We start from the raw sequence: 16,557 nt of genomic DNA, 5'->3' as shown, positions 1-16,557 counted from the left end.
GTTCCCTCTCACATTAATATAAATAGGTTTCCTTTTCTCCCCCTTTTTTTCCTGGCCTCGTAGAAGTTCACAAATTAGTCTTACACAAGATGGCCGCCTCGATGGCCCCGGAACCTAGAGCGCACGGAAACAACCGACTCTGTCAACTTCCGGTTTGGACCCCGCAGATTTCCGGGGTTGGGTTATGGTTATTACCGTACGGAAGGCAGCAGTTCCGAGCTGCGACTGCGCGGGCGGGACAAACTGGGTCAAAGTACACTCAGTAGAGTTCCAGGGCTGGGAGGTGGAGGTGTTACTCTTCTCGAACTGCCGGTTTGATCGCGAGAGTTGAGTGTTGCTAAGAGACGAGATGGCTGGGGCGGGGCCAGGAGAGGCGAGGAGGAGCCGAGCCCGGTAGGCGGTGTTTGAGGCTGGCTGGGCGGTGGCGAAGGACTCGCGAAGGTTCCAGAGGCGCCGCGTGCGGGAGGCGGGCCGAGATCTCGCGCAGGGTCAGGTGTGCTCGCCGGCTGTGTCCGCCGCTACTCGTGCCGGTGTTGTCTGCGCTCGCGGTGAGAGCGCGGTGAGAGCGTTCGGTGCCGCGTTTCACGTTCTCCGTCCTACGCCGCTGCAGCCCGGGCCTTGCCTGACGCAGCCCGATCATGTCTTCAGCTTTGGAAGAGGTAAGGAGTTCGGCCCCATCTTCCTCTCTCGGCCTTGCTACAGCTTTCCGCTCCGTCTCCCGCCCGTTTCCCGTGCCGAGCTGCCCTTCGGCCGCTGGCGGCACCTGCCAGTCGGGCCGCCAGCCTGCGTCCTCGGATTCCCGCCCTTGCCGCCTAGCCTCCCATCCGCCCAACTGCAGCGGCCTCGGTGCCGACCCGGCCGCTGCGGGCCTCGGGGCCTCCGCTTCCCCCCGGAAAGTTGCTTTCCGACGCCTCCACGGCTCGGTGTGGGTGAGCGGGAGATGTGGTTCCAGGTGGCAGGTAGGTGCGGTGGTGGACCTGAGGGCTGGTCACCTTCACGTTATCCTCAGGCTCCTCCGCTCGGGTTACACTAGCCTGAGGACGTGAAGCTTCGTTAAATTACAGCTGATTGCAAAAACTGTTGTTCTATGGTAGAGGGCGGTTGGAAATGGGAAATTCTCGGTCCTAGCACTTAAATCTCTTAGTCATGTTTTCTCTGCACGGACTTTGGACAAGTTATGGTGCTTCTGTGGGTCACAGTAGTATCCATTTCATAGAGTCGTAAAGACCAAGAGTTCTAAATGTTGAAAACAGCAATCTGCTATAGGCGTTTTCAAAAATAAATAAATTGAAAAGTTGTAACTTAGTAGTGGTAAATAGCTTTTTCTCTTTTAAGCCCTGTAAACTGAACAAAGGCAGTATTTTTGGAGACTGCGCAGTGGCAGAACGGGAATCATAAACTTGATTTGCTCTTTTTCTGACTTAAGATGTCAATACTGTTATTCACAGTAAAGTGTTGAGTATCCACTGACTAGATTTGTTCTTTGGAAATCTAATGGTTAATATGAGCAAGACTGGGAAATCTCACAATTGACTTTCGTGAATCTGAAAATTTGCTTTAAATGAAGAAAACGCGCATGTGTGTGTTATTCTAGATAACTTGCCACAAGTTTGTTGTGTGTTAAATATAGGCCTGATGGTACCATGTGCCCTGAGGAAAGAGTCTCTGAAGTGGCTTTTTTGTGTTTCAGTCGCTCAGTCCTGTCCGACTCTTCGCGACCCCATGGACTGCAGCATGCCAGGCTCCCCTGTACCTCACCAACTCCTGGAGCTTGCTCAGACTCATATCCATCGAGTCAGTGATGCCATCCAACGATCTCGTCTTCTGTTGTCCCCTTTCTTACCCTCAGTCTTTCCCAGCATCAGGGTCTTTTCCAATGAGTCAGTCTTCACATCAGGTTGGCCAAAGTACTGGAGCTTCAGCTTCAGTCCTTCCAATGAATATTCAGGATTGATTTTCTTTAGGATTGACTGATCTTGCAGTGCAAGGGACTCTGAAGATTTTCTTCTCCAACACCACCATTGGAAAGCAACAGTTCTTCAGTGCTCAGCCTTCTTTATAGTCCATAAAGAAGTGGCTTTACAGTCCTACATATGGATAGTTCTGTACTAGTCATCTTCAAAGTAGGGAGCTTTCTAATTGCAGTGTATACAATTTAGGGACAGTTTGGATTTTTGGTTTTGTTTGAGATGAAAGTCACAGGTTTTAACCATTTTCGAGTGTACAGTGCAGCGCTTTTTAGTATTTTCACAGTGTTGTGCCGTCATCAGCATTGTATAATTTTTCAACTCTCAGAGAAATCTGTCAAGCAACCATTAAGCAGACACTTCCCATTACTCCTCCCACCAGCCCCACCAGTCTAGTTGTGTCTCTATGGATTTGCCTGTTCTGAGCATTTCATAAAAGTGCAATGTTACAATATATGACCGTTTTGCTTTTTGCCTTCTTTTACTTAGCATAATGTTTTCAAGTTCATTCCTTGGTGAAGCATGTATTTCTTTATATGGCTGAATAGTATTCTTTTGTTTGGATATACCACATTTTCTTTATTCATAAGTTGATAGACACTTGGATGATTTTCACTCTTCGGGCCCCTAGAACAGTGTTGCCCTGAATACTTGTGTACACCTTTATATGTGGATATATGGTTTTCAAAGCTCTAGGTATATATCTGGGAGTGGAATTGTAGGATCGTATAGTAACTAAGAAACTGCTGAACTCCTTTCCGAAGTGCACCACTTTACATTGCCACAAACAGTGTGTGGAGGTTTCAATTTCTGCACGTCCTCAACAACACTTGTTGTTTGCTGGATTTTGTTGTTAGTCATCCTAGTGGATGTGAGGTAGATTTAATATGTTTGCTTAATGATGTTAAGCATCCTTTCCTGCGCTTGGTGGCCATTTGTATATCTTTGGAGAAATGTCTACAAATCCTTTGCCTGTTTCAAGGCACTTTGGTTTTAATGCTTCCTAGTGAAGAATTTGGAAATAAAAAAAAGTATGTTTATGAATAGGGATAAAAGGGAGATGTGATTTTGCATAAGGAAAACAAATGAATACCTAGACAAATTAAAATGCTGTATCTAAGGTATGTGTACAGGAAAAGTCCCAAGGGATCAATTTTACTGGTCATATCTCTGCAAATAACAGAGAACTGAGGAATTACCTTAAACAGGCTTGCTGTAAGTTGCTTCAGACTTTGAGTGGATACCTTATTTTTGTAGTACTATAGAGTTTGACTGTAGAGAGGGCTTAGGGATCTCTTGCATAATTGTCTGTTTCTTTTTCTCCTAGAAAAAGGATTTCTATTTCAGTCAAGAAGTAAAACCTCTTGTTTAGACTATACATTTTCATTTGTTAATCCTTACTCTGAAAACAGAATATACTCATTGTGCATTTTAATTTTTTTGTCATCTTTTTATTATGATGTGAATTTTTAAAACCATGATAACAGAAAAGATTGATTTGAACTAAAAGGACTTGGTACTATGCTTAAAAGGTGAGCTTGCAATTTTTGTCTTAGTAACATGAATTTTGGGAGGCGGTGATAGAATTTGTACAGGAGACTGGGCACAATTGGACTTTTTATACCAAGTTCGCAGTTACAGATAGGTGAGACAAGCGCATCTGAGTGAAATGAGATAAAAGACCTGGGGTAAAAGGCATCTATACGGAAAATGCAGAAAGTCTTTGCATTTTCTAAGACTCATAAACACTTTCAAGCTGTTCTTTGGGTATTATACCAAGTTACCAAGCATTTAAATATTTTTATATTGAACCTTACATGATCTCTGGCTATAATGTCAGTCTTCCTGTCAAATTGCTAGTATCAAGTGAGAATGTAAAGTCATTTTAACAAAAATGAATCCCTTGTTTATAAAGATCTCATGCGTTTGCAGTAGGTCAGAAGATAAGTGGGAAAAAGTTTTTAAGCCCATTAATTTTTTAATAGTGTCTTGGTCTCTCTCTAGAAAGAAATAGAAATCGGCCATGTGTTGGCGTGAGAAGAAGGAACAGGTGGCATTCGCAGTGATCAGGAGTGTGGTGGATTGTTTGCCCAGGTTTTCCCCCTACTGTGCAACCCAGTCCCAGACTTCTGATGGTAAAATTAACCAGGAGCTTTAGAATCAGACAACTTATTATAAGAAGTATGTCTTTTTTAATCTTTTGTCTTAAAATAGTAAGCTTTTTTATTTATACTATTTGAGGTGGGAAGATCATTGAGGACCAATCATTGATGGAACGTAGAGGATTACCTCAGTCGAGTAGCTGTATCATTTCACCATGCTTATCATGTACTCATTTATTTTAATATTTAAAAAATTCCTAGTATCTGATGACAGGATTGCATGTTACAGTGAAATCCATGAATCCCTTTTTGTTGAATTTATTCATCTTATCAGGAAATACTTATAAATCACAAACGTATCTTGTAAATACAATTTTTAAAACAAAGGCAGATAGCAAACAGTCTACCAAACTGGAAAAATCTGGCTTGATTACCTATTGTTAATTCCAGGTTTTCCTTTTTAAAAGAAAGGGACCTTGAGTTATTTACAATTCAGTAGGCTGGAGGAAAGACTCCTAGACAATTTAAGTGACCCTCTTATTCTTAGCTCTTAGTTCAGTAAGTTGAAATGATCAATATGCACAATATCAGACTATCTTTTTTATCATATCTAATTTATCTTTTATTTTAACACAGCTCCAGAAAGATCTAGAAGAGGTGAAGGTGCTGCTGGAAAAAGCCACTAGGAAAAGAGTACGTGATGCCCTGACAGCTGAAAAATCCAAGATTGAGACAGAAATGAAGAATAAGATGCAGCAGAAATCACAGAGGAAAGCAGAACTTACAGAAAATGAGAAGCCAGCTGCTGTGGTTGCTCCTATTACAACAGGATATACAGTGAAAATCAGTAATTATGGTATGACTTGTCCCTCACATCGCATCCAGCTCTTTCTGCCTCTGAGGAGGCCTGTTCTTCAGTAGTGACTAACAAAATCATTTTTGAAAAGTTCTGAGTGAGTGTTTTTGGTCATTCGAAATAGAGGACCCATCAGCTCTTATTTAATAAGATGGTTTTTAAGAGATTAAAAAGGAACCTATTCTGAAATATATTCAGTATATGTGGACTCAGCTTTGTATCTGTATATGTTTATCAAAGAAAATTTGGATAATAGAAAAAAAACATGAAGGAGAAAATAATAGTAATTCTACTATTCAGAGATACTCTAGTAATAACCATAATACTGTTTAGAATACAATATTTTATAAGGGATATAATGCATGTCCCAAAAAAACACAGGTACAATTAACATTTTTAAACTAAAGTGGAAAAGCATTAATCAATACTTGTTTATTTTACCACAAATTGTAAGCATTCAGTATTTCCAACTCATTGGTAATAGTGATACATTGATATATGTTAGCTTGCTATGTATTTAAATTTTTTTCTTGTGTGTATGTGTATATACACTTTTTTTTTGGATTTGCTGAATTTTCATAGATATCTCTTTTACTGGAGTATAGTTGCTTTACAACGTTGTATTAGTTTCTGTTGTACAACAAAGTGAATCGGCTATGGGTATACTTACGTCCCCCGTTTTGGATTTCCTTCCCATTTAGGTCACCACAGAGCACTGAGTCGAGTTCCCTGTACCATGTAGTCAGTTCTTATACCTGTTTTATACACAGTAGTGTATATATGTAAATCCAGTCCAGCCCACCACCGCCGCCCCATTTCCCCTTGGTATCTGTGTGTGTTCTCTCTGTGTATGTCTTATTTTTACTTTGCAGATAAGTTCACCTATACTGTTTTTCTCTTTCTGACTCACTTCACTCTAAGACAATCTCTAGGTCCATTTACATCTCTGCAAATGATACAGTTTCATTCGTTTTTATGCTTAGTAATATTGCATTGTATGTATGTACCACATCTTCTTTATTCATTCCTCTAGATGGACATCTAGGTTCCTTCCCTGTCCTGGCTGTTATAAATAGTGCATCAGTGAACATTGGGACGCATGTGTCTTTTGAATTATGGTTTTCTCTGAGTATGTGCCCAGAAGCGAGACTGCTGGATCGTACAGTAATTCTGTCTTTACTTTCTTAAGGAACCTCCAGACTGCTCTCCGCTGCGACTACACCAATTTACATTCCCACCAACAGTGGAGGAGGGTTCCCTTTGCTCCATACCTTCTCCAGCATTTGTTGTTGTAGGTTTTTTGATGAGGGCTAGTTTCATATATATGGACAGCTTTTTGCCTTCCTGTTTCCTATTTCACTTTGCCAAACCACCACCCATATTAACTGAGGAAGGGAATCCAGTTAAATTCAAAAAACATTTCTGAGCATCTAATATCTTGTATTGTACTTGGACTTGTGAATACAAAACAGTGAGCAAGACCCAGTCCCTGCTCATGGTGTGGTTGGGACATACACACCCGGTACCATAACAATGTCATAATACCATTTTTCCTCAGTTGACTGTAGACTTTTATTTTGGAAGCAGTACAGCTTGAAGTCTGAGTAATGAGCTCATGAAGGCAGGGATAATCTTTTTTTCTTTGTACTCTCAATATCTAACACATAGTAAGTACTTAAATACTTGCTTAACCGAATAAAGCTTTATAAAGTATTATGAGACTATAGCTGATAAAATAACTCTGCTGGAAGGTAAGAGTCAGGGAGAATTAGAAGAAACATCTCAGTTTAAAAGGTGCATTCAGCACTTGTGAAGAAAAGAGAATTGTATGAGCAAAGGACATAAAGAGAGATATGAAGGTCATCATGTGTTTAGAGTATTGTCATAGCAAAAAGCAGTTTAAGTGCTGTGTTTAAGTGATGTGCTGCAGTACTGTAGGAAATATGCTAAGTACTTCTTTGACTATAGAAAACTGGCCTGAAGGTGGTAGGGCTATGGCATCTTAACTAGGAATCTAGGTTTGTGTTTAGGGAGAAACTTATCGGTGGGGAGGATGGGTTGAATGAATGGGAACAAACTAAATTAAATTCTCCAGAACCCTCTAGCACATTTTTTTTTTTTTTAACACTACATTTCTATTATACTGGACCAGGTAAGAAAATGTCATATATATAGTATACAATAAATAAATAAAAATATATTTTGTTATGTAATATGCTTTTTATATGATGTTTGTGTGTTTTCTGTAAACCCTCTAGGTTAGAGACTAGTTTGATAATATATACTGAAGTAACATATATTAGATGTTGTTAGTCAAATTTGGTGTATTTGGATGAATTTGACTCTAAATTTATATTCTGCTTTATCAGGGAAAGGGATTGAGGAAGCTAGGATTGCATTTGTTGAACTGCTTAGAGAAGTGGGTATGATTATGGAATTAGATAATTATCTGAATTTTTTTTATGAACTATATGCATTTGCTGTTCCAGAGATAGTATCAGGCTTTACTTCTGTTGTTTTCTGTTGTTATTGTTGCCAGGATGGGACCAGTCAGATAAGTTTGTGAAAATCTACATTACCTTACCTGGAGTTCATCAAGTGCCTGCTGAGAGTGTGCAGGTGAATTTCACAGAGAGGTGAGTTCTCACAGTGGAGATGATTGCTTTATAATGGGTCCTTTCCTTTGCAGTTTCTAAAATTCTGCTTGAGTATTAATTATCCTTTACATCTGCTTTAAAAGTTGAGTCTTCTGCTCTGAGATGGCCAAATGCACATCCTAAAATAGAACTGTGGCTTTTTTCCCACAGGAACTGATTATCACCTTTTATAGAACTAGAAAGATAATGTACTTACTATTGTGTTGTAGGTCATTTGATCTTTTGGTAAAGAACCTAAATGGGAAGAGTTACTCCATGATTGTGAACAATCTCTTGAAACCCATCTCTGTGGAAGGCAGTTCAAAAAAGGTAAGTTTACGTTTTTGGTCATAATACTGTGAAATCTTAGGAAATGAAGATGAACTGGAATTAACTTATCCTGCTGCTTGTTTTTTAAATAAAGTTTTATTTGGACATACCCATGCTCACCTGTGTACATGTTGTCTGTGGCTGCTTTTGTGCTACAATGGCAAGTTTAAGCAGCTACAGTATACCGTGTGGCCCACAAAGCCTGAAATGTTAAACTTATCTAGTAGCTCTTTACAGAAAAAGTTTGCCAGCTCCTGTTCTAGAAAAGTAGATTATAAGAATACTGCATTAGAATCAGGAGGGTATTGAACAAACAGAAAATAGTTAGAATGAGACTTGGGTTTTAATGCCAGGTTTATCACTTGCTGTGACCTTTGGCAGCTCACTTCATCACTTTGTACCTCAGTTTTCTCATTTGTACAATGGGAATAAAATCTGTTTCACAAAATTGAAATAAAGTGTCTTCGAAAATATTTTTCACTGATTCATATAATCTGTACCTAATTTAAATAAAGTTTAATGCCTCTGGTATATAGACGCGCCATTCTGCTGTGTTTACATAGTTAATGAAGCAGCTGAAAGGTAACTTTAGAATATAGTTCAATGATTAGCTTATGACTCCCTGCTCCTTTCTTTGTCCACTAATGGCATAGTTGAAGGTAGTACTCAACTCCTAGAGTCGTATGAGTGTTTGTTGAAAGGGTTATATGTTCTTGCTCTTTTTGCATATTCATCTTCCAAACTCCTTAACCAATACTGCCTGACATGGTTTTCTGCATGACTCTGACTGCTCTTACCATATTACTCTGTCCTTCAGCCATCAAAATCCAGCATTCCTCCTTATTTTCAAATAACCAAAATCATCCCTTCTTGCAGCCTTTCTCCTTGCCATGTCAACTGCCTGGAAGGCCCTCTTTTGCTGGATCTTGGGCCACGGCTCAAATTTCACCTCAGAAAGGCTTTCCGAGTGAAGTTCCTTCCCTAGTCCCCATTAATATCCTCTTTAATCTCCCCCAGTCCCATTAATACCCTCTTTTGATAGCACCTAGTATTTGAAGGTATTCCAGTTTTACTTGTATATGATTTCATTTCTCCATAAGTCTTCAGACTCCAGCCTATTTATAAAACTATTACTAATACCTAAACAGGTCCTGTACATAACAGTAACTCAAGTAATTGAATAAATAATTATATTCTAAATATTCATGCTTATCACCATGTGTTCTAAGTTGTACCTGTTTTCTACTTTTTTCCTAGGTCAAGACAGATACAGTTCTGATCTTATGTAGAAAGAAAGCAGAAAACACGCGGTGGGACTACCTGACTCAGGTTGAAAAAGAATGCAAAGAGAAGGAGTGAGTCTGTTCTCATTTATTTGAGAATTATAATGTATTTTTTACTGGGATTATAGATTTTCATTGATAGTAGTCTGTAATTTGTATTATATTTGTATTATAGTCTATAATTTGACCACTTACCTTATGTCCTCTGACTGACCAGCCCATGTCTGCTTCCAGCTTGTCAGAGGGCACCAGAAGGGGGCATGTGTCTAGCAGGTTGCTTCTTAAGGAGGTCTTTGTACTTGTGGTTGGTTGTTTTTGCCAGTTCTTAACCCCGGGCTGTGGTGCTTCTATACAGGTAACTGCTCGTTCCTGGGAGACTGCATTTCAGTAGCTACAGAGTAGCCCAGATACCCATATACAGCTTTTGAGTTCCACAAGTTTCTGCTATATAATTAGAATTTCACTATCACTGGTGGGCTTCCCTCATAGCTCAGTCGGTAAAGAATCTGCCTGCAATGCAGGAGACCTGGGTTCGATTCCTGGGTCAGGAAGATCCCCTGGAGAAGGAAATGGCAATCCACTCCAGTATTCTTGCTTGGAAAATTCCATGGACAAAGGAGCCTGGTGGGCTACAGTCCATGGGGTCGCAAGAGTTAGACACGACTGAGCGACTAAACCACCACCACCATCACTGGTACAGAGTGAAAAAGAGAGTATTTTTATCTTACTTAGTAATGGCTATTCTGAAAAACATTTTTATTCAGAGCTGCTTCCATTATAGGTCAAACATTCCTCTGTTCTCCTGCAGTGGTAATGTACTACATTGTGTCAATTAGTCATCAACATCTCTTATTCCCCCTTCCCATAGCCACTGGGCATTTGGGTTGTGGTTGGCTAAGGTTAGGCATTATCTGTGGAATTGCTTTTAAATCTAGAATGGGTCACCTGAATATAGGAACCTGTCTTACTGTTACTGTATCCCAAGAATCTGGCACTTAATGAGGTGAGTGGAAAAGTTAACGGGCCCAGTTTGCACACTGATTAAACTAGAAGTGTGCTTTTATACCACCAAGCCCAAGACTCTTGTATTTCAGTCTTAAGAGGAAGGCTTTTCTAATTAAAATATATATGTATTTCAGTATGTGTCTATGTGTTATAATGTATGTATGTTTTATAATACATGAGGAAACATGGTTTTAAAACATTAAAACAGTTCAGAAAGGTAAATGATTATTTACTTACCTTTTCTGCTAAAACTCCAGGAAATGCCAGGGTCCCAAGATAACAACCCCTTACCGTTTTTGATGACATTCTTTGATGAGCTAGCTGTGGGTGTATATTGTCTTAGATAAATTCATGCATGTTTTGATTCTTTCTTTTAGGATACTGTCTGGCTCTTATCTCATGTACTTCCTACAGCCTAATTAGTCTCTCTGTACTTAGTAATCAAGGTATAAAATGTTATATATATATTCCTTCACTATTTATTGTGTATTTTTTTTTAATAGAAAGCCCTCCTATGACACTGAAACAGATCCTAGTGAGGGATTAATGAATGTTCTAAAGAAAATTTATGAAGATGGAGATGATGATATGAAGCGAACCATTAATAAAGCCTGGGTGGAATCAAGAGAGAAGCAAGCCAAAGGAGATACAGACTTCTGAGACTTTAAAGTCTTTTGGGAACTGAGATGTGGAAAAATGATGTTTCCAGTAAGGAAATGTTGCTGAGCTGCACAAATAAATCTGACATATAACTACTTACACAGCCTTCTTCTAAGTAAAGGCAGTGAATTCTCCATTTCCTGCTGGAGGATTTATTTAAATAAAATACACTTATTAAACACTTCCTCCATGGATGGTTTCTTTAGTAACCAGGCCATTTTATTCAAGAAGAGTAACGTTGTATTCTGGTGTGAAATGTAAAAAAGCGAATCTTGCCTAATGAAAATGCCGCATCGTGTGTATTGTTCAGCTCAGAGGTAGAAAACAAAGTTCGTGCTTGCCTTTCAGTTCCTAACATCAGCTCCCGCCAGTGTAAGAATAAAAATAAAGCCTGAATTTTTACATGAAATGCAAATTTGTACCTGTGTTTTAAGGTTGTTACAGAGGTTGATTGCTTTACTCCCACAGCTTAAGTAATTCACATAGCATGTATCACAATGGCCTAATCACAAATATTTTTCTCTAGGCTTAAATATATTTATGAATAAATTAGAACTAAATCTAAACATAACAAACACATTTGTATGGTACTAATAAGGATTTTTGCTATGGATCAGATAGATGGCTTATAAAAACAGTAACCCTAGAGCAATAATAAATGTGCACATCCATGTATTTTATGCTCAGAAAAGTTAGTAAAGCTATTCTGTCCAAGAGTATGTTAGAAATGTCAGGTTTTTAGGGGTATTGTTTATTTAAAGGTTATTATTCCTCCTAAAATGACAAGAGCAAGATGCACAACCCCCCACAATAACCAAAAACATTGAAAGAATTCTAAAATTATTATTAACAGTTTCTTAGAAAAAGGAATGTAAAGTGACCTTTAACATACAAAAGTACCTTGTTCAGAAGAGAAATAATTTTAAAACAGTCTAAAACGTACTGACTGTTACGGTATGGGGCAATATATATATGGTAATGGATTAAAAAGGTTGAGAAGCTTAAAACTTGTATAGAGGAATACTTGGTAGTATTTACCAGAATTATATATGTATTTATCCTCTCACAATTCTACTAGGCTCTTTCCCAAAGATAACACTGGCAAAAATTTGGAGTGATACTGAGGTATACACAAGATTGGAGACACCCAAATGTCAACTCATAGGGGAATGGGTGAGTGAACTAGTACTTTGAAACATCCACACAGAAAGTACTGATGATAGTCACCAAAAAATGAAGATGGTTTCCATATACTGATACACAGTGATCAACCAGGAGACAGTAAGTGGAAAAGCAAAGTGCAGAACCTTGTTTCTGTTAAACCTACCTTAGTGTCGGCCAGGGTGAGAAATGTGAATATGTAATATATATATATTTTTGCATATAAATAGTGGAAGAAAAAACTCAAAACTAATAAAAATGGCCACCAATAGGGAAAGAAAAGAGATGGGATGGGAGCAATCCTGTGAATGTACCTTTTCCCATTGTTTTGACCACCTACAATTTAAGAATTTAAAACCTAAAAACCTGGGGATGGATCAAGATGGCAGAATAAAAATATGTGGAACTCACCTCATACAAATACAGCAAAAATACACCCACCTAAAGAATAATTCTCACCAAATGCCCACTGAACACTGGTGACAAATCTCATAGAACCAAAGTGGCAAGAAATATCACCACGTAGCTGGGTAGGACGAAACTGACCAGTTTCCTCACCCTGGGATCCTTCACCAGCTGAAAGGTCAGCTGGGAAAGAAAGCCTCAGGTGCAAACGTGGGGTGCAACACCCAGCTTGTGGCAGGCAGGGCACAAAGAGATCAGCACGGAGGGTCATGCCACCTCTGCACTTCCTAGCCCAAGCGAAGGGAATTGTACAGTATTTTATAAAAACCTATAAGGGAGAAGAATCTGAAAAAATAACCGATACATGTATGTATAGCTGAATCACTGTGGTACACCTGAAACATTATTGAATAAGTCAACTACATTTCAGTTAAATCATGATCAAAACAAAATACCTTAGGAATGAACTTGGTGGCTCAGCTGGTAAAGAGCCCTCAATGCAAGAGACATGGGTTTGATCCCAGGTTGGGAAGATTGCCCGGTGAAGGCAGTATTCTGGCCTGGAGAATTCCATGGACTGTATAGTCCTTGGGATTGCAGAGTCGGACAGGACTGAGTGACTTTGACTTCACTTCAGGAATGAATCTAATCAAGAAGGTGAAATACATGCTGTAAACTATAATAAACACTGATAAAGGATATAGAAGGTGGTTCAAAGAAAAAAACATGCCATGTTGTTGGATTAGAAGAACTAGTTAAAATGGCCATACTACCCAAAGCAATCTACAGGTTTAATGCAATCAATGTACCCATGACATTTTTCACAGAACTAGAACAAGTAATCCTAAAACTTATATAGAACCACAGAAGATCCAGAACTATCAATGTAATCCTTAGGAGGAAAAACAAAGCTGGAGGCATAACCCTCCTAGACTTCAGACAGTACTACAAAGCTACACTAGGCAAAATAGTATGGTGTTGGCACAAAAACAGACATGGATCAGTGGAAGGGAACAGAAAGTCCAAAAATAAACCCACAAACCTGTGGTCAGTAATCTTCGATAAAGGAGGCAAGACTATAATGGAGAAAAAGCCTCTTCTGCAATTGGTGGTGGGAAAGCTGAACAGTTGCATGTAAATCCAGACTTATTTCAGGAAAATAAATTAAGTTCCTTACAGAAAAATGACAGCTGATGCAGAAAAATCATGGAATTTAGAAAATCACCATTAATTGAAACAGAGGTCAGGGTAACAACCATCAGTGAAATGCTAAAATCATTAATGACACCCCTTCAAATGCAGGGGTGACGCTGCCCCTCCCAAATCCACTGAACTTAAATCAGGAGGCAAGGGATGAGACTGCCGGCAAAGAGAATAGTGGAAGCAAAGGCATCAAACAGTGACACTGTGGCCACTTCAAGTATCAGAACTAAGACGCACACAACAAAGGCCTATCAAGGAAGGCATCACATATGTGAAGGAGCTAACACTTAAACACCAGTTTTAAGCAAAGGAATGGAATGAGAGTTTGCTCTACAGACAAGTGACTGTAGAGCAAAAGTTGGACAACCAGATATGAGCCTTCTGATCCATTCCTAAAATATTAAACCTGAATCTGGTCAAGCTACTGGATGTAAATACCACTTTATAGGAATAGACTAAGTTAAAGGACACATAAAGAAGCAAACAGCCAAATGTTGACATTCTATAGGACCAATAACCTGGCTCCTCCAACAAATGAATTACATGAAGAAAAAAGGGAGGAGTAGAGATGGCAAAAAAAAATGTTAACAGTACTTGAACCTGATTCAAAGGAAAAGGTAGGTTATCAGTGATATGCCAGAAGTCAGCAGCTTTCATGGTCTCCTTATGATCTGTAATCAGTAAAGTCACTCAGTCATGTCCAGCTCTTTGCAACCCCATGGACTGCAGCACTCCAGGCTTCCCTGACCAGCATCAACTCCCGGAGCTTGCTCAAATCCGTGTCCATCAAGTTGGTGATGCCATCCAACCATCTCATCCTCTGTCGTCCCCTTCTCCTGCCTTCGGTCTTTCCCAGCATCAAGGTCTTTTCCAGTGACTCAGTTCTTCGCATCAGGTGGCCAAAGTACTGGAGTTTCAGCTTCAACATCAGTCCTTCCAATGAACATTCAAACTTATTTCCTTTAGGATTAATGGTTTGATCTTGCAGTCGAAGGGACTCTCAAGAGTCTTCTCCAAAGCCACAGTTCAAATACATCAATTCTTTGGTGCTCAGCTTTCTTTATAGTCCAACTCTCACATCCATACATGACTACTGGAAAAACCATAGCCTTGACTAGATGGACCTTTGTTGGCAAAGTTATGTGTCTGTCTAGGTTGGTCATAGCTTTTCTTCCAAGGAGCAAGCATCTTTTAATGGCTGCAGTCATCATCTGCAGTGATTTTGGAGCTCCCCAAAATAGTCTGTCACTGTTTCCATCGTTCCCCATCTATTTACTTGAAGTGATAGGACTGGATGCCACGATAATAGTTTTTAATGTTGAGTTTTAAGCCAGCTTTTGCACCCTCCTCTTTCATCAAGAAGCTCTTCAGTTCCTCTTCACTTTCTGCCATAAGGGTGGTGTCATCTGCGTATCTGAGGTGAATGATATGTCTCCCAGCAATCTTGATTCCAACTTGTGCTTCATCCAGCCCAGCCATTTCACATGGTATATTCTGTATGTAAGTTAAATAAGCAGGGTGACAATATACAGCCTTGACGTACTCTTTTACCAATTTGGAACCAGTCTGTTGTCCCATGTCCAGTTCTAACTGTTGCTTCTTGACCTGCATACAGATTTCTCAGGAGGCAGATAAGGTGGTCTAGTATTCCCATCTCTTTAGGAATTTTCCAGTTTGTTGTGATCTACAAAGGCTTTGGTGTAATCAATAAAGCATAATTTGATGTTTTTCTGAAATTCTCTTGCCTTTTCAATGATGCACTGGATGTTGGCAATTTGATCTGCGGTTACTCTGCCTTTCCTAAATCCAGCTTGAACATCTGGAAATTCACAGTTCACATACTGTTGAAGCCTGGCTTGGAGAATTTTGAGCATTACTTTGCTAGCGTGTGAGATGAGTGCAGTTGTGCGGTAGTTTGAACATTCTTTGGCATTGACCTTCTTTGGGATTGGAATGAAAACTGACCTTTTCCAGTCCTGTGGCCACTGCTGAGTTTTCCAAATTTGCTGGCGTATTGAGTGCAGCACTTTTCACAGCATCATCTTTTAGGATTTGAACTAGCTCAACTGGAATTCCATCACTTCCACTAGCTTTGTTCATAGTGATGGTTCCTAAGGCCCACTTGACTTAGCATTCCAGGATCTAGGTGAGTGGCTCTAGGTGAGTGATCACACCATCATGGTTATCTGGGTCATCAAAGATCTTTTTTTGTATAGTTCTTCTGTGTATTCTTGCCACCTCTTCTTAATATCTTCTGCTTCTGTTAGGTCCATACCATTTGTGTCCTTTATTGAGCCCATCTTTGCATGAAATGTTCCCTTGGTATCTCTAATTTTCTTGAAGAGATCTCTAGTCTTTCCCATTCTGTTGTTTTCCTCTATTTCTTTGCACTGATAACTGAGGAAGGCTTTCTCATCTCTCCTTGCTATTCTTTGGAACTCTGCATTCAAATGGGTATATCTTTCCTTTTCTCCTTTGCCTTTCTTCTTTTCTCAGCTATTTGTAAGCCTCGTCAGACAACCATTTTGCCTTTTTGCATTTCTTTTTCTTGGGGACGTTCTTCATCCTCCTGTACAGTGTCACAAACCTCCTTCCAGTGGTTCTTCAGGCACTCTAACAGGCACCTAATCCCCTAAATCTATTTCTCACTTCCACTGTATAATCATAAGAGATTTGATTTAGGTCATACCTGAATGGTCTAGTGGTCTCCCCTACTTTCTTCAATTTAAGTCTGAATTTGGCAGTAAGGAGTTCATGATCTGAGCCACAGTCAGCTCCAGGTCTTGTTTTTGTTGACTGTATAGAACATCTTTGGCTGCAAAGAATATAATCAATCTGATTTTGGTATCAACCATCTGGTGATGTCCATGTGTAGAGTCTTGTGTTACTGGAAGAGGGTGCAGCCAAATAAAAAAGTTGTCTCCTTTTCTACTTTGCTAATTCTACTAC

General features: G+C 39.5%; 1 protein-coding gene across 2 annotated transcripts; it reads left to right on the top strand.

The window, feature by feature from the left end:
- The first annotated feature begins 295 nt into the window (after nucleotides 1-295).
- CACYBP (calcyclin binding protein) lies at nucleotides 296-11,248 on the top strand. Of its 2 annotated transcripts, XM_070384894.1 has the most exons (7): nucleotides 296-659; nucleotides 3,972-4,102; nucleotides 4,706-4,925; nucleotides 7,465-7,561; nucleotides 7,792-7,891; nucleotides 9,149-9,246; nucleotides 10,683-11,248. In XM_070384894.1, exons 2-7 carry the CDS (start codon nucleotides 4,100-4,102, stop codon nucleotides 10,837-10,839), a joined length of 675 nt encoding a protein of 224 aa, XP_070240995.1. In that variant the 5' UTR covers nucleotides 296-659; nucleotides 3,972-4,099; the 3' UTR covers nucleotides 10,840-11,248. The 2 variants fall into 2 exon arrangements, with proteins under 2 accessions (XP_070240995.1, XP_005890885.1); XM_005890823.3 differs by lacking the exon at nucleotides 3,972-4,102 and having other exon boundaries at nucleotides 299-659.
- Nucleotides 11,249-16,557: the final 5,309 nt, after the last annotated feature.

This window comes from Bos mutus, chromosome 16, assembly GCF_027580195.1.
Source record: "Bos mutus isolate GX-2022 chromosome 16, NWIPB_WYAK_1.1, whole genome shotgun sequence".
NCBI classification, from domain to species: domain Eukaryota; kingdom Metazoa; phylum Chordata; class Mammalia; order Artiodactyla; family Bovidae; genus Bos; species Bos mutus.
The sequence above is the reverse complement of the archived record's forward strand: the minus strand, read 5'-3'. Positions and strand labels throughout refer to the sequence as shown.